At 41.8% G+C, this 22,160-nt stretch overlaps 1 protein-coding gene across 8 annotated transcripts in view; it reads left to right on the top strand.

Moving 5' to 3' along the window:
• The window catches only part of PARD3B (par-3 family cell polarity regulator beta), a 645,413-nt gene that overhangs the window by 378,271 nt on the left and 244,982 nt on the right, over window positions 1–22,160 (top strand). For all 8 annotated transcript variants that reach the window (XM_039494273.1, XM_039494274.1, XM_039494277.1 and 5 more), the window contains 4 exons: window positions 5,671–5,841; window positions 12,163–12,292; window positions 16,061–16,166; window positions 17,959–18,074. In XM_039494273.1, coding sequence (XP_039350207.1) covers window positions 5,671–5,841; window positions 12,163–12,292; window positions 16,061–16,166; window positions 17,959–18,074 — 523 coding nt within the window. The remainder of the gene's footprint in view (window positions 1–5,670; window positions 5,842–12,162; window positions 12,293–16,060; window positions 16,167–17,958; window positions 18,075–22,160) is intronic.

Below are 22,160 nucleotides of genomic sequence, written 5' to 3'. Positions count from 1 at the left end.
ACCCCTCTGCTTGACTCCTTCACCCCCCCACGACTCCAGCCCTGACTCTGGCACCCCCACACATACCCAGCCCCCATACCCTGACACCTGCACCCCCTCATATGCCCCAGCCCTCTGCCTTGACTCTTGCACCCCCACACCCCTTGCACCCCCCACATTCCCACCCCCACCCTGAGCACCAAACGGGAGCTCCTGCACCCCCCCACACACACATACATTCCCACCTGCACCCCTTGCACCAAATGGGAGCTACCCAGGTAAGCACTCCACACCCAAACCTCCTGCCCCAACCCTGAGCCCCCTCCCTCATTCTAGCTCATGGTGAGACCCTACACCCCAACTCCCAGCCTGCTCCTTCACCCCCAGCCCTGTGCTCAGTGCACTCCCACCCTCAGCTCAGTGCAGAGAGAGAGAGGAAGAGAATGGGCCAGAACCAGGAAGAAGGTAGATACCCACTATATGTGGGCAGGGCCGGGACCCCAGACTGGCAGCGGGCTGAGCGGGTCCAGCAGCCGGGATCCTGGCTGGCAGGAGCCGGCAGATGGAACCCCTGAGCGACAGCGAGCTGAGTCGCTCAGCCCACTGCCAGTCTGGGGTCCCAGCCGCCGGCCCCACACAGCCCGCTGCCGGTCTGGGGTTCTGGCTGCCGGACCCTTGCCAGCCGGCCTAGGTGAACAGAACCCCAGACCAGCAGCAGGCTAAGCGGGCCAGCGGTGTAAGATCAACATTTTAATTTAATTTTAAATGAAGCTTCTTAAACATTTAGAAAACCTTGTTTATTTTACAATACAACAATAGTTTAGTTATATAAGATATAGACTGACAGAGCGAGACCGTCTAAAAAACATTAAAATATATTACTGGCACGTGAAACCTTATATTAAAGTGAATAAATGAAGACTCGGCACACCGCTTCTAAAAAGTTGCCGACCGCTGTTCTAGAACCAAAAACACTTGGATTTAAGCACATGTATTGCTTTTCAGTGAACCAAGGTTCTTTTGTGAAATTGTGACTACTGCAAAATCAAGAAGTTCATAACCCTTTAGGCATGAGGATGATCTCACAGTATCTCACTTTTGTGGCTGGAATGTAAAAACCAATCTGGTCTTTGTTATATTGTTAGATATTACAGTTTTGAAAAACAACCTCTTCCCACACAATCACAATTTGTCTTCAGAAGAGCATGAATACAGGATTTGCAGATCAGCTTGAAGTCATCAGATTATTACTTACCCTTTTACAGATCACACATACCAGCAAGAGACCAACAAATTTGTCTCAGCATTGCAATAGATGTAGTGCTACAAATTGGATATTTATTCATGGAAAGTGCCTTTTTATGCTGTCCAAATGTCTTTAATGTGTCAGAGTTTGAGACTTCTTTCACTGATGTCTATTTTCCAGAATGAAAAGAATGTATTAGGTTATGTACAAAATGCAAACAATTTGGTTGGTTAGTATTATCTCTTATCAGTCTGGACAGAAGGTCTGAAGACAAGCCAACATTTTTCAATGACTTCTGAAATTTTACCACAGTGATTTAACTCACTTGTTTTAGCAGGCAGTGAAGAAACCCAGTAAAGAAACTGTGGAAAATGTAGGGGGAAATTGAAATCTTTGGGCTAATTTTTATATAAAAAAGTGAAGTGCATCGTATAGATTTTAGAGAATCCCAACTCATGCAGTTTATCCACAGAAACCACCAGAATACCTAGCGATCATTGGATAACTTAACTCATCCAGCAGTTAGTCTTAAAAAAAAAAAATTTAAAAAAAATAGTGACATGGAAAAACTCAATAATCCTAAAAAGAATCCTAATGCATTTAAAGAACCATACAAGATTAAACCACTGTTATACTTGATGATTGCTCTTTAATGACCCACATCAACATCCTTTTGTGATTTTTGCAAAGAATGTACTCGTTGGCTTCAATAGCTATAAGCGAGGTATTACCATTCTACATGACATTTGCAGTTATATAGGACAGGATGCTAAACATGTTTTCATCTGAGGGCAAGATGCTAAAGTGCCTATTGGGATGAATGTGTTTAGATGCATCCTCTCACTCTTTAATTGTATTGTTTTCAATTTCACGTCTTGTAGCATTATTAGTAGCAGGGGTGAAAGTAACTTAAAGGACTTACCGATACGCTGGAGTCCTGAGCGGGGCGGGGCCTCAACCAGAAGAGGCGTGGCCTCCTCTGGAAGAGGCAGAGCCTTTAAATCACCTTGGAGCTACCAGCTGGGAGCCCCGAGGCTCAGGGGCGAATTAAAGGGCCCGAGGCCCCCGGCCACCGCGAAGCTCCGGGCCCTTTAAATCACCGCAGGAGCCCAGCTGCTGGAGCTCCAGCGGTGATTTAAAGGGCCAGGGCTCTGTGCAGTGCAGGAGCACCAGGCCCTTTAAATCTTTTCCCGAGCCCGGCTGCTGGAGCTCCGGTGGTGCTTTAAGGGGCCCGGGGCTCCCCGCAGTGGCAGGAGCAGTGGGCCCTTTAAATCCCTGCCTGAGCCCAGCTGCCAGAGCTCCGGCGGTGCTTTAAAAGGCCCAGGGCTCCCTGCAGCGGCTGGAGCCCTGGCCCTTTAAATCACTGTCGCAGGAGCTGGTCCAGTCCAGCATGGCATATTGGCTCTTGCCAGTACGCCGTACCGGACCATACCAGCTTACTTTCACCTCTGATTAGTAGTTAATTGTATGGGGTGGGTCAGGGAACAGAATGGCTGCACTGAATGCCAGGAAGCAGTTCACTCAGAGGGAAGAAGGTCAAAGGTGGTTCCAGGGAGTGGCCAGAGTGTGATTTTGAGGGGGCAAACTCCACGTAGAAGAGTACAGTGCCATGGCCACTATTACAGTCAAAACTCTAAGTGGCCTGTGCCCTGCCTACAAAGAGAGATGGCCATAAATGTACCTTTTGCTTTGATTCCCCACATAAATCCCATTTACTCAGACTATGCCGGGGACATTAATTTCATTCTTAATGACTGTGGCCCACTTGCAGGTTCAAAGATGGAATGAAAAAATACCTAATTTGTTCAGACTCTAAAAGTTGTTTTCCTAATCAAAAGGCAGAAAGAACCTTTTAGAGATAAAAGGAAAAGTACAAATACTGTACAACAGTACAAACGGAGCTTGTCTTGAGCCAAGTGGATTATCTTGCAGTACAGTGTGCTAACACTAGACCATAACACCAGTAATGTGCGAATCTGAGCTTGAGGGTTGTTCAAACATTTTCCCCACTCCTCAAAATCACAGAACGCCTCTGTGCTAAATAACTTTCTCCTGATCCCCTGCAAAAACAGTATTCAGCTGCCTCCAACTGTTTGTTGTCTTTGGTGGGATGGTTTAATGTACTGCATTGTAAAACATGTAGGACTACTTTGCTTTTATTCAGTCCATCAGATATGTCATGAGCTTTGCATTTAAACCTACCACATTTAAAGAGGTCAAAAGAGCTTTTAAGAACTGAGTTTATAAAAGACAGCCAACACCTGCAGAAATACTAAATCTCACGTGAAAGAATTGCAAAGCAAAAACAAGAAAGTACAGGAGTGTCTAAGACTGTACTGATTAATTAAAAATAATTTCTTGGTATATTCCTGTATGTAGGCTAAAATTTGAAAATGTCGAGTGTGTACTTGTACATATTTGTGCAAGCAGCTTTGACAGATTTTTAAGCAAGAGGGCTTATTCGCAGGTATATACACAGAACAGGAAAGAGACTATGGGATTGCATGAGAAGAATATGAACCTGTTTAAAAAAAAAAAGGTTACAATCTTTAGAGGCTTACAAAAAGAAGGCTTTTTTTCTTCATGCTCCCATTGAAATCAAGGGAATCATTATTTTCAGTGAATTTTATTAGGGCACAAAGGAATTATAACTGATGTGCGAGTAATAAAAGGCCCTGTACCAAAGTGTTAACTCTTTTCTCTCCTTTCACTTTCACATATCCTAAGGCACCATTTTGTGTATGTGGCGGAAGGGTGGGGCTAGCATATTCCTTTGGCTATATGTAAATTTATGTTGGCATCAGACACAAACAATGGAGTGTGTTCCACTATATTCCTCCCAAATGGTACGACTGCTTCCTGTGCTCTTTTCCTGGCCCTCTCTACGAAGGTGTCCTTTCACCCTCCCTCATTGTTTCACTCATCTTCCAGTCCTCTCCTTCCTCCTATTCCCTCCCTGTTTATTTTCCTTTTCTGGCCTCCATTGTTCCTTTTACTGCTGTGACACTGCTTTCTCATTGTACCCTGCTCTAGTAACAGTGATTGATTCCCAGTTCCAGCAAAAATAATACTTAAGAAAACTGGGTTTAACATGGCTACTGTCACTCACACAAAAATCATTTAGTTAGACCTGGCAGCAATGCTACAAGAGTTAATTGAACATCAATGTGATAGAAAAATAAAAATGGAAAAGTATACACACTTTGGATTGCACAGCTATGAGATGTATAAACAGTTGTGATGAGGGCATTATGAAGAACGCATGAGCTCATAATTGAACCAATTGAACCAGCTAATGTTTTTTTGATCCCACTTCCTTTCCTGCTGTTCTTTCAGCCCTTCTTCCCATTCATGATAGATTTCTTCAGTCTCAGCCCCTTTCTCTTACTTCTTTCAGAGTTCTGACACCAACTTGATAGTTGTGAACTGACTGAACTCTATGGGTATGTCTTCACTACCAGCAGCGCTTTAACGTGGCTGTGTAGTCATGGCACCAGTGCTGGGAGAGAGCTCTCCCAACGCTGTAAAAAACCCCACCCCTCTGAGGGGAGTAGCACTGGTGCACTGTCTTCACTGCCACTGTACAGCGCTGAAACTTGCATCGCTCAGGGGGTGTTTTTTCACACCTCTGAGCAAGAAAATTGCTGTGAAGTGGCAGTGTAGACAAGGCCTAAGAGAAATCTCCAATTCTTGATCAGCAGAATTTCTCTGTATTTTTATTTCTCTGTATTCTCTGCATACAGAAACAAAAAAAAATCATTCACAGATATTAATAAAAGCAACAATATGCCTACTAAAGGCAGAAAATAAGTGTCTATACGTTTATTATGCCTACAGCTGTCAGCAAACTCTGGCAATGAAAGTGAATGGATTTCTTTAAAAACACAAACCGCTCTAGATGGCACAACTTCAATTTTGTTATTGGCAGCAGGGTTAGCTGTTAAAATACATGAAGAGCTTTTCATTAAAATGTGGATGCTTTCGTCTTAGTGACCATTCTGTATGAGAACACTTCCTTGTATGGTGGCATATTAACTATGGCATGATGAGCAGGATAGGACAGAGTAATTTGTGGAGCGGTATCATTTCTTAGCCGATTCTGACAACAGATGCACAGAATTTAAAAATATGCTGCAATGTTCATTCTTGATTGTACAACAGATACTAACAGATGTGGTATAAGTTCTCTATCCCAGAGTCCATATTCCCATTTTCTTCTCTTTAGGACTGGTACAAAGTGCCTATGTTTTTGTAATTGTCTCGTGAACTGTACTACTCCAATACTGGGAATTGGCCAGCTAGCGCTACGTAGACTTTTTACATAGACGGTGATATTTACAACTGGATTGTACATAGCTTCTAAGAAAGAAACATGACTGTATCTTGCTCTCCTATACATGTTGCCCCTACATGGTATTACTTTAATATTTTTGGTTGCCTTCTAGGATGGCCGCCTGCGGATAAATGACCAGCTGATTGCAGTGAATGGAGAGTCTCTTCTGGGGAAATCCAACCATGAAGCCATGGAGACACTGAGGCGTTCCATGTCTATGGAAGGGAACATTCGCGGGATGATTCAGTTGGTGGTTCTCAGGAGACTGGATAGACAAATGCAGGTGATGCAAAAAACTTGTTCACGAGTTAAACCTCCTTGTGGTAAGCAAAGAATTGTATTCGCAGTTCCATTAATAATAGTTATTGGAGCAATTCTCCATCCACCATTTTGAAAATATCTTCCTATTTCTATGTGTGTCTTAAAGATACTGGGTGAAAAATCCTGGCCTTATTGAAGTCAATGGCAAAACCCCTAATTGATTTCATTGGGGTTACAATTTCACTCACCTTATGGCTTTAACTAACACTTAAAAATAAAGTTATTTAAATTATAATTCTGACTCTATAAACCTGGCACATCGCTGCACTGATTCAAAAGAGTGCATTAGTACTTGCATTAAGGAAAGCCACTTAAAAAAAAAAAAAAAAAAAGGTACTACAGTTTTGAGTTCTTGAATTTTTTGAACTCAACTCTAGGAAATGAGGTAAGCGATCTGTCTGTGTGACTTTACTATTCTTGTAAAGAAATACGCTGTCTGCCCCTGGCTTCTGGAGGTGCTTATCCACCTGTCACACTAATTTTAACGTTCACTTTTAAATAATTTTTTACTGGATTTTCAATATATATACTGTTCACAAGAAACAGATACAACTGTGATTAAAATCAAAAAGAAAAAAGGGCCTTTAGAAATCACATGATAGTACTCTGGGTGAATGTTTGAGAATAATATTTTGTGTATGTATTTATATATATATGAAAGATAAGAGAGAATGGTTGTTCTGGTGAAGGGAAGCTGTTTTCCCTTAAGCTGTGAATAGTTAACTCTCTATGGTAGATTCCACTTCACTCGTTATATTTAAACTTGCTTTACCTCCCACTTGGATTGGCATAAAAAAAAATTGCTAAATTTTATACTGTAACTGCATTGGGAAGTTGCTTTTGACAAAGGCTGTCTCAGTGGATACACTGTGACACAGCAGAGGGGAGACAAGGAAAGCAAGTGGGTACTTTACCTGGGGCATTTTCTGAGATTACTGGCTAATATTTTCAAATCTTTTCCTGCTGGAGACATAGCCCTTTATAGTCTTATTACCACAATTAGACGATCAATGGTGATACCACTCTAGACAGGTTGAAAGCATATTCTGGGTGGTGGTTCTTAAATTTAAGAAAGCAAATTGATTCAACTGCAGTTATCTTTCATGGTCTGTACCTTATGTAAAACTAGTATTATGCATTTATATTTATTCTGTGTTCTGATGAAGTATGAATGATAATCCATCTACTGAGAAAACTAGAAATAAAGCTTATCGTTGCTACCTTCTATTTTTAAAAAGTCAACTTTGGCAAAAATACTACAACTGAATTATTGATGTAATAAAAATACAAGAAGCTGCTTTTCATAGTCAAAGTATATAGTTTTATACATTACCCAGATGTATGAAACACATAAACAATTCTGACACATGCCCTGTGAAGAATACATAATGAGCTCTTGATTGAATCAAATTCATTTTAAACAGAAATTAATTTTTATAGAATGTGCTCGAGGTTCAATTGTAATTCCATTTGAGGCTGGAGACTATAGCAAAATGGGCCATGACCCATTCTTTCCCTTCCCCAAAACTGTTTCCTGCCTGCTACATTCCAGCTTGGTATAAGCAGAATATGTTTTAAAATCCATTATTTGTTTTATTGGTCAGGACACTAATGGAGGCCTTCCATGACAGCTCTGTTTTACAAGCTGAATACTCTAATTAAGCTGGTTACTGATCAGTTGTTGGGATATCGATTGTGTCATTTATCAAAGAGTGGGAAAAGCAGATTTTTTTTTTGGTTGTTGTTGTTAATTTAAGGCTGCCTCTTCCAGTGGGTCCCCATCTTTAATTTAGTAGTAGTAGTTCGTATCAGTGCAGGGCTTGATTTAGCCGGCATTATACTTGCAAAAGGTAATAGATGTGGATCACTTGGCATAAGGAATAAGTGGTAAATCTTCCCAATGTAACTTAAAGAATTCTGGTACACTGGAGGCACGTACAATTGTTAACAATGGGTGTTCCCCATAATAAAGAGACTCTGAATATACTATTTAACTGTCTGTGAATAGAGCATTCTAATGAGGAGGAGGGGAAAACAAGTCAACATATTATTTGGTCAGTGGCTACTGAAAGAAAAGAAGAAGCTTATGAAACTAGGTCTGTAGCTGTCTGTGTTGTCACCAGTAGGCTCTCAAAATTGATGAAGTGGTCTTAGTAAAGGTGGCCTTATGCCCAGCCTGTCTTTCTCTGGAAAATCACTAGTCTTATAAGGCAAAAGAAGAACCATATAATGATCAATGGCAAACGGCGACGCTCACTGACATGTGAAAGTGAGAAGGGGTGCAGATGTTGGCAGCAACCACCACCTTGTGACAGCCTCCATCAAGCTAAAACTGAGAAGTGAGAGTCCACCAAACAAGGGACAGAGACATGATATTGACATGCTAAAATCCCTTGAAATACAGAGAGCCTTCATTCTGCAGTTCAAGAACAGGTTTCAAGCACTTGCAGACCTTGATGAAGAGAAGGGCAATGCAAATGAGGAGATCAACAAGAAGTTGGACAAAGTAACAGCAATTTATAAACAGAGCAGTGAAGCCTGTCTAGGCTACAGGCAGAAGAGAAGGAAGGAGTGGGTTACACCCAGCACATGGAATGCCATAGTAACCAGACGAGCCCTGAAGAAAAAAATTTTAGACATAAAATCCAGGAAACTAAAGGACAAATATCACGAGCAGTATAGAATTGCTGAACAGGGAGCCACCCAAAGAGGAAGCAAACATCCAGGAGGCAGAAGATCTTGATAACAAAGACACCCCAGCTAAGGAAGAGATCATTTAAGCTATCAAATCCTTAACAAATGGGGAAGCTCCTGGCACAGATAACTTGAATGCAGAATTGTTGAAGGTAAATCCTAAATTAGCCACATCTATCCCGACCCCTCTGTTTACATCAGTCTGATAAAGGGAAAAAGTGCCAGATGAGTGAAGATACCAACGAAATGAACTCTTAGTGATTGTAATAACTGGCGTGGTATCACACTTTTATCTGTGCCAAGCCAAGTATTGTGTAATATCATAGTCCAGCATACATCAGAGGTGGTTGATAGTGTTCTCGGAAAAGAGCAAGCTGTTTTTCGGAAAGGGCGTGGATGCACAGACCAGATCTTCACTCTGCGAAACATAATAGAACAGTGCTTAGAATGGCAATGGCAACTCTACATAAATTTCATAGACTTTGAGAAGACTTTTGATACCATTCACGGGACCAGCTTATGGCGCATTCTGTGGGCATATGGAATTCCTTTCCATATAATCAATGTTATCAAAAGCTTCTATTTCAACTTTACATGCAGTGTTGATCACAGTGAGCTCAGTTTTGAAGTCAAAAGAGAAGTAAGTCAGGGTGTGTCATGTCTGTAATTCTCTTCAGCATTGCCATTGACTGGGTAAAGTGGCATACAACAGAAGACATGTCAAGAGGCATTAAATGGACACTCTTCTCATCCCTTGAAGACCTGGACTTCGCAGATGATGTCACTCTCCTATCACATACCCAACACCATATACAAGAAAAAACAACCCGACTCAATGCATTCAGTCAGCAAATTGGACTGAAAATCAACTGCAATAAGACAAATATCATACCTTTAATGTTGCCTCACCATCACCGGTATGGATAGATGACTATGTTCTCACAAATGTAGAAACATTGACATACTTGGGCAGCACCATCAGCCAGGACAGAGAAACAAGCCAGGACATCCGGAACAAAATCAATAAAGCCAGGAACACCTTCAGGAGCTTAAATACAGACTGGAAATCATCAAAATACAGCACCAAAACCAAACTCGAGATTTATCAGAGCTGCGTACTTTCAACACTACTTTATAGTGCAGAATGCTGGGGAATGAGAAAGTATGACATGTCCAAACTGTCTTCGTTCCATACAACCTGCCTCAGAAAAATCCTCCGTATCTTTTGGCCCAGAACAATCTCAAACCAAGATCTATTGACACAGTGCAGCCAAGAGGATCTGAGCACCCTCATTGCCAGGCGGTGTTGGAGATGGATCGGTCATGTGCTTCCAATGGAAACTGATTCCATCACCAGAATAGCAATAAGATGGACACCTGAAGGCAAGCGAAAATGAGGCCGCCCGAAAACAACATGGCAATGAGTTGTGGAAGCCGAGCTGAAAAACCTGGGACCCAGCTGGGGAACCATTGAAAGATTTGCCAGAAACAGACTGGAGTGGAGGAGCTTCGTCACTGCACTGAACTCCAGAGGCATAATAGGAACATCATGATGATGATGATGATGAAAAGTTTCAAAGTTTCTGGGCAATTTAACCCAGACTCTATTGCTTTGAGCATAACTTTGCAGGCACGCTTACTTGCATGCATTTTCAGTACCATCGTTTATGCGCGTAGAAGATAAGTTTTACACACAAAACACACAATCTGTGTGCACAAGTGATAGTACCCAAAAAAGGATGCATAAGTGTTGGTGCCTATGTTACACACTCAGGACTAGGCATGCTGTTTAAAACTGGAACATTTTATTGAAACCGTAATCAGAATCAGGCAAACACAGGGCTTGCAAAAGCCCACTGCAACAGTGTCTTCCAGGAGTGCTAGACTCTTCTGTCACCACACCCTGCTCCCTTTGACTGCTTCAGCATAGTTCCTTGCCTTGTCTCAAACTCCTGGCCCACGGGCCATCTGCGGCCCGAGGACCTCTCCAATTTGGGGGCCGGGTCTCTCCCTTGGCCCCGCCTGCCGCCCCCAGGCACGCTGCCCCCCGCACGTCCCCTGGGTGATTTAAAATGGCCCCGGGGCCCCGCCCTCCAATGACAGCACAGCGGAGCTGAGCAGCTTCCTGCTTGCTCGCTCCACGTGGCTGCTGGTCCCTCCCTGTGGCTCTGGGGCGGGGCCAGACCCTCTCCCAGAGCCTTCACCCATACTCCCTCCAAACATACTCGCTCCTGCCTCCAAACTCCCTCCTAGAGCCTGCAGCCCCTCCTCACACCCTCTCCTGTCCCCTGTCTCCCTCCCAGAGCCTGCACCCCCTTCCCACAAATCTCCTCCTACCCCCAAACTCCCTCCCAGAGCCTGCACCCCTCCCCCATCCTCCCTCCCTCCCAGAGCCTGCAACCCACCCCCTCCGCCTGCACCTCCACTCCCTGCCCCAGCCCAGAGTCTGCACCCAGCACCCAAACTCCAGCCCAGAGACTGCACCCCAGGCCCCCTCCCCCACCCAAATTCCCTCCCAGAGCCCAACCTCTCACCCCTTCTGCACCCAAACTCCCTCCTAGAGCCTTAGGCAGGTGGGGCGGAGTTTTGGGGGGTGGGTTCTGGTCAGCATGAGTGACATTATTGGCCCACTGGGAGGATTTGAGGACTGGTGCTGGCCCTAAGGTAAATTGAGTTTGAGAGCCCTGCCTTAAAGGGACAGGATGTAGGTAAATATAGCCTTGGCATTCCATCCATTTCTTACAAAAACTTAGTGACACTAAAAGATTCGAACATACATGTTCTAAAATGTATAAGTGCTACACCTGCAATATGAAATCCGCTGGCCCAGATGAAGGCAACTTTGTAAAATGGAGGCCAAGTGGAGGCTCCTTTCTGGTTATGTATCGGCTTTTCAAAGAAACTACAATGTTGAGAGTATCATTCTACCTGGTAATAATTAGCCAAAGCATTTTACTGTGTATATTAATAATTTCCCCTGTACAACAACTACAGAAGTGCCTTTTTGGGTTTGTCCCAGTTTGATAAATTGTGGATTTTTAACTGCAACTGTCAGGAGAATAAATTAGGAGCTGCAATATGGATTGGGGGGGAGGGGGATATCTCAAAGGAAAAACAGACTAGAGGTGTGGCAAAAGTTTGTTCAGCTGCCAGCCAGAAGACCTGGGTTTAGGGGTTACAAGGCTGCTTTAGTGTGTGATCATCAGAGCATACACACTCAGTCTCTGAGCGAAGGGAACCAGCTGGCTGGTAAAGAAATATCACTGGCATTGCCTGTGCCCTTATGTTGACAATGCCACAAGCTGCCCTCGCAGATGGAGGAATAACATGAAGCCAGTTGTGGGTCAGAAAAAAGAAGTCTTTTTCTCTGTTTATCATCCTGTATGATCATTTCGAATGTAAGGGTAATCTCTTGTTTCATGGCCAGCAATGGTCTGAAGACATCTTTCATGTTTCGCATTGCAGAGTTAATAATATACAATAAACACCTGACAAATTATGCACAAACCCCAGTGTGATTTAGCGATTACTGTTCCTTGGCTTTGTTGGACATTTATTTTTTACATTATGTGATTTTGTTTCTTCTTAGGAACGCTCAGATCATGGGTTTTTTCCAAAACCAGCACTTGAGGGCAGTCAGACCTTCACCACTATCTCCAGGCGCAATGATGCTGTCCTGCAGCAATTTGTAACTTACAGTCCTCAGGAAAGACTAAAAGGTATGTACTGTACAGCCTTCTTCGTGCCAAAAAAAAAGTGCTCTTTTTGTTTTCAGAAATCCACATCAACTAGAAAAGCAGCTAATTAGAGTAAGTGCAGGCTCTGTTACTTCGAAGATCCGGGGAGGGTGGGAGAGCTGACTCAGAAGTTGTGAATTAAATTCCTGGCACACGTTCCAGTTTAAGTAACAGTTTCTAGCTCACTGCCCAACACGTAAGTTTGGATAAAAAACAAATGATGATTGCAAAATATATATTGTCAAAATGTTTATTTTCTATACATCCTTGATGGGTACAGTGATTATTTTAAAAAAGCAAATTGTCTAGTTTGTGTCCCATTTTATAATCCAGTAGGAATTTATACTATACTATAATATTCATAAGATTTGATATTTTAGTTTATTAAGACTTAAAATATTTTTAAGGTTCGAAACAGACCCTTAATGTACAATAGAATTAGGACATCATATTTACATTCCCCATTCCAGACTTTGAAACTAGTAACTATAATTTTCTTAGTCTGTAAATAGCTGAGTACAATACCCAGCTTTAGCACTGACACTTTATGTTCCTCTCTCCTCCCCGTACCAGCAGAAAAACCCCACTGGCAGCTATGTATAGCCTTGACTCCACAAGGTATTTAAGCATGTGCCTAATTTTAAGCATTTGAGAAGTCTCATTAGGTGTTCTCACCCATTTGGTGGGACTCCTCATGTTCCTAATCAGGCACTTTTTAAAGTACCTAGATAAGGATCAGAATAAGTCCTGTTTGGAAGAGCTATACTTTCTGAGGGATCCTAGAAGCAGAGGTTGCTAGTGTGTGTCTTTTTATTTTGCTCGTTCTTTGTGTTACATTTTTTAGGGCTAATGGAAGGAGACAACCCACCACAATGTGAGAGGTGAATGGATGTTAGATGTTGAGAAGACACCACAGACATAGGGCAAAGAGAGAGAGACCCTTTATGAGGGAGGAAAGAGAGAGAGAGAGAGAGAGAGAGAGAAACCAAGGCCTGGGAAGATATGGGTGGTGTCAGTCAAAAGGCTACGGAGAGAGAATTTTAAATATTACTGAGAAACTAAGTGAAGTATCTTTGTGACTTACGTTTTTAAAAAAGACTTATTTAGTGAAATCAAATAGAATGCCAGCTGGGGGGGTGGGGGGGGGCGGAGAAGAGGAATGAGACACGCATTTGCCTAGAGCGGCAAAGTACCTAGTAGAGGGTTCTCTATATCAGAGCCAAAATCCTTCAGGTAGATGTGAGCAGAGAATATGGCCCTAAAATAATACAGTGCACATACATGTAACATGTATTTTACTGTAGAAATATTTGTTTAATTTTGAACATTTAACCTACTTTAACCTACATTCCTATCAGTGTTACCCACGCCCACCCCCATATCATTTGTTACAAACAGTTTTTGCATTTTCTTTTATAATAGGCTCCGATCCTACAATGGTATCTGCACACATGAAACCATGCAATCCCACAGAGAACCAGTGAACCCAAATGTGCTTGTGTGTCTTCCCACACTGAACAAGTCTTATATCGGATACTGGGATTGTCTCTTGCTATATGTTTTCACGGTGTCTTGCCCATTGTAGTTCCAGTCCTGATCTGAAGCTTTGGGTGCTACCATAATGTAAATAGTAATAAAAGACAGCAGAGATATCAACACAATACCCAGTGTGCCCAATGCAAAAAATTAGTGGCAGAAGTTGGATTATGTTTAGTAAATATTATACTTTCAGTTAATGTTGTCAAATAAGTTACTTCTAATACCAGTCACTGCTCTACACATAAGACTGTTCTAAAAGCTCAATAAAAATAGGTTGAAGCTTGGCTTATTAATACTAGATTTTTTTAAAGGGATCTTTTTTTATTATACACGAGCAAGATCAAATGTAATGTCTGGGGAAAAGCTGTTATAGCCAAAACATTACATTTTGTCTTGCCTGTGGATATTTCAGTAAAGGAGGGTTTTTAATCCAATATTGAAATGCCAATGTTCAGTCTGTTTTTGCATGAATAATGCTTGCCACCCACAGGTCCCTATTTTTTTTTCTTGCCAAGCTGTTGTGCAGAAATAGCAGTTTTAGAACAACCTCTTTGAGAAGCAATACTTCAGTGCCAGCAACCTCACATTTCTGGTGCTGAAAGATTACTGGAATCTGCCTCATCAGAAGCTCTTTTACATCCAAAAAATGATCAGGGTTGCAAAGGAATTGCTGTCATCTCTCTGGTTAAGAAATATTGTAAAGATAAAGTATCTACCCTACGATAGCTTGGCATGCTGAATCTTCATGGATGTACAAGTATCTACATTTAAAAGTGTGGCATGTGTGCATGAAAAGATTCATTGATAATGAAAATGACTATTACTATTGTTTAAAAAATTTTGCATGCTGTAAAAACAATACCAGAAACATTCCCTGCTCCAAATGGCATAAAACCTAAGGCCCAACTGTCACAGTTAGTGGGCTACTTGCACTGTTGACCCACTTGGTCTCTTAGAGCGCACTTCCCTCATGTGTCTAGCCTCAAGCCATGTCTTCTCTCTGGATTGGAATCATGCAATTCTCCTAGTCTCAGATCAGGCCTGTAATTTAATCATGCTTATCTGATTAATCTTCAGCACCTGCAGTTTTGTCCCCTCCAGGTGCTATGACAGTAGTAACCAGTGACCAGACAGCTATCTTAAAGCAAAGTACACCTCTACCTCAATATAACGCAGCCCGATATAACACGAATTCGGATATATCACCTCATTGATCAGTTCACATGGATCATTATTTGATGAATACTGTATCAGTATTAATAGATTATTACGTGGCAGCTCTGCATCCACCACACCAACCCTCAGATGTACTGAATACACACCATTCCCATTGAATTTCAGTGGAGTAAAATCAGTGGGAATTTAAGGGCACTCACTATATTGCAAAATGCACTTGGTAACTCACAGGATCAGGGCCTTTAGGGAGGGAACTGACATAATAGATGAGCTTGTGGTATAGGTCAGTTTGGGACAATAGGAGTAATGGTGTCTAGAAAGGAAAAAAGGCAGGTTGGAAGGATGATGAGGGAGTGAGAACACGCAGTGGAAAAAGTCAGTATAGTCACTAGTTTTTCTCCAAAGATGCTCAGTAATGTGAGACCAGAATGGAGGTAGTACATAATGGGGAGGTCAAGGGTGGGGCTTATGGGAGCATTCAGAATGGCATGAGAGAGAATGAGGAGTTATGGGGAGAGGGAGAGAGTTGAAAGTTGCAATCATGATGCTGATGGCAGTTAGTGATGACAAGGAGAAAAGGTGAAGGCTAGGAGAAAGAAAAGTCAGAGATGTTCATAGACTGGTGATCACAAAAGGAGTAAGTGATAGGAAAGTACAGAGTAGAAGGAAAGAATGATGGTGAAGAGGAACTTGTCATGTTCATGATCATAGACGGGCATTACAGGAAGAATTTAGACAATGATCCAGGGCTTCCTGCTTAGCCATCCTGTCATGGGATAGTAGCAACTTTTCTTTTCTCTTATTAAGAACAGAGAAGGAGGAGGAGGAGATATCTGCAGAGAAGGCACCTTACTACCTATCTGGAAGTTAATATATGTTGCAAACCAAAAAAATTAAAACAGTTGAACTTTCTTCTATTTAGTTAGTTTAGGCATTTATCTAATTTGTGGATCACTTCAGGCCTTCCAGTCTAGCTATGGATCAATGAACTGGTGTAATAGAATTGCTGCTACTACTTTGTTTAACCCTTTTTAGTTTCAGAGCTGACTATGTCTGATCGTGGTAGTGCTGAGAATGAAGTTCCACCTCCCCTGCCCCCACACCCAAGTGAGGAGCTGCTTTCTGAAGATTATAACCATAGGTTTGGATTTACTTTTTATTGCAGTTATTTTTATTTTTTATGGCTAGAATGACTCAGTTCTCACTGATAATTGTGATGTTATTTCTCATTGATTAAAAGCACTGTTATTGTGTGTGTGTAAGTAGATGTGGAATCTGCACCATAATAGTTATGGTCAAGTTGACATTTCTGGAATATAAATCATGCTTGGTTATTTTGGAATTTAATATGTTGTCTATTTCAGGAGTTTTCAAATTGTGGTACATCTATCACTCTTCATTAGTGCATGATTATGAAAATAATTAATGTTTAAAAATCTGTGCACCATTTTTCAAAGAAAACGGTATATTATACCCCTTCAGGGTAATACGCTGGCGGGTCGCGAGACAGTTTGTTTACATTGGCCATCCGCAGGCATGGCCGCCTGTAGCTTCCAGTGGCAGCAGTTCACCCGTTGGCCAGGAACGGTGAACTGCAGCCACTGGGAGCTGCAGATGGTCGTGCCTGCGGACAGTCAATGTAAACAAACTGTCTTGCAACCTGCCAGCGGATTTACCCTGATGGGCCACAGGTTGCCCACCAGTGCCTTAAACACTTCATATCCAGGTAGAGTCTTATAATTTTTTTCATTCTGTTTTACTTAATGTACATGAATTTCATTGGTGTCTATTTTGTCCTTTTAATATGATGTTCTCTTGTCTCTAAGGTGTATAACACACTCACACATACAAACTAACATAAACAAGCAAACAAAATCCTTTGTAAACTAATCAAACGATGGGCCAGATCCTCAGTTGCTTTGGCTATATATCTCCTGCAGACTGGGAAGGAAGGGAGGAAGAGAGAGATTGTTGCTTATTTCTCTTTTTAAATATTTGGGATATGATCATCTGACATTGAAACTGAGAGTAGAGCTGGTCAGAAAAACTTGGAACCATTTTCTGTCAGAAAATGCAGTTGCAACTAAATTGAAATGCTTTGCAAAATTGTGTCTGTCTTGCTGAAATTCCCTTTCAGGGAAAAATGGGCGGGGGGGGAGGAATCAAATTCTTGAAACATCCTTTTTCAACAGTCTTTGAATGAAACGTCTTTCATTTTGCAATTACTTTTTGTTTGAAATTATCTTAAATTTTTTAATTATATGTTTTAATATAAAATCAAAATGAAAACAAAGTTTTCATTGAGCCAAAATTGCTTTTTGGGGGGGCAGGCGGGGAGAATTTTCCTTCATAGAGAATTTTGAAATTTTCAGGTTTCATTCCAATTCTAAACTGAACCAAATTTCAAATCTCAGTCCTTTGTGAAACAGAATTTTGCTCTTCCATGCAGGTTTATTTATGGTGAGCTTCTGTGAAATGGCGATGGGTGGTGGTGGTCTTTTAAAATGCCATCATTCACATAGATTGTTGACATGTCAGCGAGAGTGAACCAGGAGCAGGGGCTGCATTTTGTGCAACCTATTTGGTAAACAATTCAGACAGGAGGTAGTTAAATAGAGCTCAGCAGAAGAGAAAACAAGACTGTTGGCACTGGATATTTCCCCTTCTGTTCTGTTAAATAAAATCATATTTAAATATTAAGCGTGTAAAAACAGCAGTTATCTTCACGAAGAATCTCTATTCAAATATATATAATTAAATACATGTGAGTAGAGGTGCTAAATCTCACAAAAGAAACGTGACAATCAGAGATTGATTTAAGATGCATGATTGCAAACAACTGGAGGGGAAAATACATTTATATTGTGAAAGTTTTAATTACTTCACTTGGTTTTGTATTAGTGCCTCAATGTTTTGCATGGCTTTTTCCACAGCTCTGTAGTGGATTCAGCAGCATATTTAACAGATCAGAACATCAACTTCAGATCTTTGACACCAGCCAAGCAGCCTGAATCAATTAATCTGAAAACCTCCAAAAGCATGGATCTTGGTAAGATGGAGGGGAGGTGGGGTCATCAGGTCATCGTTTTTGCCATAGCACATCTGCAGTATCTCCTTATTTTCTGCTTTTGTTACTTAAACACATAGATCAGTGAGCATATTCTTCAGCAGAGCTGCTGTGGTGGGGACAATAGTCTGCCTCCTATAACATCTAATCACAATTACCATAGTTATTGAATTAAGCATATTTTTCCCCCAAATATCATTTTGTTGTCATGCATTGTATTGAAATCTCAGCTGAGGGAAAGAGAGCTTTTGTGAAAATAAGGTAGAAGAATTGCCAGAGTTATGTCTTTAAACAGTCCATGCATGTCTAAGTTTATAACAAAACAATAAACATATTGTTTTCTGATAGAATTTAGGCAATTGCAAAACTGCATTAGAAAACAGCTGATTTTCTTAGGACAATATCATTGACAATAACAAAGTTGAACAATCAAAACATTGCAGTAGGTTTTCATAGGCGTAAGGTTATGGTCCACTACCCATCAGAGCTGTGCAGAAAATTTTGCAGTGTGGGTGAAACAGAGAAAATTGTTTTCACAATATTAGCAAACTGTTTGTGCAAGGGTTGATTTTTTTTTTAAATTTATTATTTTGTTTTTACCCAAATACTTTTCTATGGGGAAAACTGAGTTGTATTTTAGCAGTAGCAAGAAGAAAACTCTCCAAGCCTTTTAAAACTCAAAGAATCAGGAACCAAGTTAAACTTTTTATATTTCTTCTGTATGGCACATCTCACTCTTTTTCTGGGTATTTCATATTTAGGCCCTGATCCAGTAGGTTTGAGTAATTCCACTGGTGTGGCGCTAAGCGTGCACATAGGTGTTCTGCTGAATGAGGGCCTTAAATAGATCATAAATGGTTTATTTAGACGCACACACAGCCAACAGATTAAAGCTTCTTAAATGGTGGTCGCACTGTATTTCCTTCTGACATAGTGCAGATTTATCTTAGTATTTTGTGTTCTGATTTTTTTATCCAGAATATATGTGCATTTTCATAGTAGACAGGAAGTGAGCAACAGGGGCAGGGCCTTGGAGGGGCGGGACAAGAAGTGAAGAAGGGGTGTGTCTTGGGGGGAAGAGGTAGAGCAGGGGTGGGGCCTTTGAGGGAAGAGGTGGGGCACAGGGCGAAGCCTCGAGGGTCTAGTTACCAGCTTTTAGAAAGGTGGCAACCCTAATAGACCTGTGGAGTGAGATTAGACATACTGAAGTCTCTGAGGAACCTTTACAAACATGTCTTTTATGCAGCTTTTTCCCGTTTAAACCAGGGAACTCTAATTTGGGTCACTACATGGATAAAATTGCCGCAGTGTCACATCGTAGAGAGAACCAGTCTCTTCAGTTGCAAGATCCAAAACCATTTAAGGCTTTCTGTGTCAACATTTTGAACTCTCTGTATACAACCAGTACAGAACATGGAGCACTAGTGAAACAGTTTCTGAGTAGTCTCTGGGGTAGTCAAATGTACAATACGTTACAATAGCCTAATCTCAAGATGACAAAGGCACAGATAACTGCAGCAAGGTCTGCATCAGAAAGATCACCCAGCCCAGAGGACATAACTATGTTGGGCACATCCTTCCACCCAGGGCTGGCTCCAGGGTTTCTGCCGCCCCAAGCAGCAAAAAAAAAAAAAAAAAAAAAAAGCTGATCGGCAGCTCTTCAGCGGTAGCTAGGTAATAAAAAAAAATATATAGGTAATAATTGGAGATATACCAATCTCCTAGAACTGGAAGGGACCTTGAAAGGTCATTGAGTCCAGCCCCCTGTCTTCACTAGCAGGACCAATTTTTGCCCCAGATCCCTAAGTGGCCTCCTCAAGGATTGAACTCACAACCCTGGGTTTAGCAGGCCAATGCTCAAACCACTGAGCTATCCCTCCCCCAATTGAGTCACTCCATTCTTCAGCGGAAGTTCAGCAGCGGGTCCTTCACTCCCTCTCTTCCTCTTTGGCAGCACTTCGGCGAGAGCTCAAAGAGGAAGAGAGGGACTGAGGGACCTGCCGCCGAATTCCTGCTGAAGACCCGGACGGGCCTCCCCAATAGTGGACGGAGTGCTTCCCCTTTGTGTTGGCCACCCCACGCACCTGCTTCCTTAGCTAGTGCCTGGAGCCGGCCCTGCTTCCGCCTGGCACCCAGAAGCAACACCAAACTGTTAATTGTCAGACATACTGCCTAAATCCAGGGTTCCAATACTATCCTCAGCACTTCTTCTAGCTGCTTCTCCCTTCGCACCAACATTGTACTGCATTCTTCCTTCATTAAACTGGAACCAGCTCTCTTTTTTCCATGCTCCCATCTCTTAAGAGACTGGGTCATTTGCTTCATTGCACAAGCCAGGCCAAGCATGGAGAACAGTGAGTTGGATGTTGGCATTATTCAAACACACCACAGCCCATGTCCCTTCACTGTCCCTCTCAACTAACTTGCATATGTGTTGAACGGGAGGGTGACAAAATTTATTTCTGAGGTATCCTTCACGACAGAGTCCTTAGAGCACAAAACCAGTTGTCCAAAACTATCTACTGGGGTATCTCACAAAGACAATAGCAGTTCTACTTGCCCTGTTGGGTACCACAGATGAGCCCATAATATCTGTTGATCAGAGGCATCAAAAACTGCTGATACACAAAAGAACTGTCATGAATACTTCACCTTCATCCATTGTTAGCATGTCATCAGCCAGGCCTTTTACTGTCTTGTTCCCGGGCCTGAAACCTGTGTGACTTGAAGTCAAGGAGACCTGATTGAAAAAAGATCATAGTTTCCCTCAGAAAAGGCAGATTACATCCAGATGGATAGCTGTGAAGACTGTCAGAGTCAATAATTGGTTTTCTGAATTAGCTGTCTTACAAGAACTTGGTTAAAAATAAGTCACACCCTACTCCCTCTTCCATGTTTCCTCATCCCATAGGGAACAGTCTTAGCCAGTACTGAGCCCCAGTACTTCCCTACTTGCTTTCCTTGGCCACGAGGATGGGTGAGGGTCCAAATTACAGGTTGTAATCTGGAGCACCTCCCAGAATCAAGGTGAGCAATCCTGGCTGAAACTGCAGAGGAAACAGTATTTGTAATTTCAAAAAACCCCTGCCTCATCTCCATAGAGGCAGACAGCTCAGTTGTGATCTGACTAATTTTATTTCCAAAGTATAATGAAAATTCTTCAGTGAAAAATATTCAGCTCTGATAGTGAATACTGTGCAGTTTAACTAGGCTAATCACCATTCCAAAAGATCTGTTATCTGAGAGTTTGCAGACGCTATGGGAGTAGAGACAAAGACAATCTCCTTTGCCTCCTGTACAGCAGTGACAGAGACTTCAAAAATGCTTTGTCACTATCAGTCTACCATTGGTATTCTAGCCATCTTCTAACTCATTTCATTTGTTGCAGATAATTAAAAAACTGTATCGACCTATGGCTACGGATCCAGCAAATGGTCATTTAGGAGCCACAACATCAAAAGTCAAGGACATATGGTTATTATAAAATTCTAGTAGTGGTTAGTGTGATCTGTCGGCAAAATAGTATTCTTCAAAGCCATCTGGAATATGATATGCTCCATTAGTCTAGAAGGACAGACCCTCAGGTCCGTCACCATGATAGAAGAGGAGTCTTACCGTTTATTAAACCATGACCCTCCCAGGGCAGCCTTTTACACAAGCTGGAGTTGAAGTGGGTACTTAGTTTTTATGTCCCAAGAAAATCAGACCTTGGTAAATCACACATTCTCGCTTGCATATGGGATGTAGTCCAGAGTGAAATTTGTTTCTGTCCTAAGGCTGTGTAAACTGACACCTTCTGTGAAGAGACTCATGTTACAGCAACAAAAACTTTCAAGACTTCATTTTGCCAATGTTAAGCTAGCAGAGCTACTGGGAGTTTTGTGCAGTTCTCCACCTCATTGCTATTTAGCTGCAGAGGCTAGGTCAAATGCTTGCTTGTGGAATATGATTACGTTTATTCCTCTGTCCCCCTTTGAGAGTTTACACCTTGCTAGTCATCGAGGCTGGAGATATTAGATGCAAATGTTCTGATGCTTTCAAAAGTTTACTAGTATATGCTTTTAAATG

The sequence above is a fragment of the Mauremys reevesii genome, linkage group 11, assembly GCF_016161935.1.
Source record: "Mauremys reevesii isolate NIE-2019 linkage group 11, ASM1616193v1, whole genome shotgun sequence".
Taxonomy (NCBI): Eukaryota; Metazoa; Chordata; order Testudines; family Geoemydidae; genus Mauremys; species Mauremys reevesii.
Note: the sequence above shows the minus strand (reverse complement) of the source record. Positions and strands in the feature narration are given on the sequence as shown.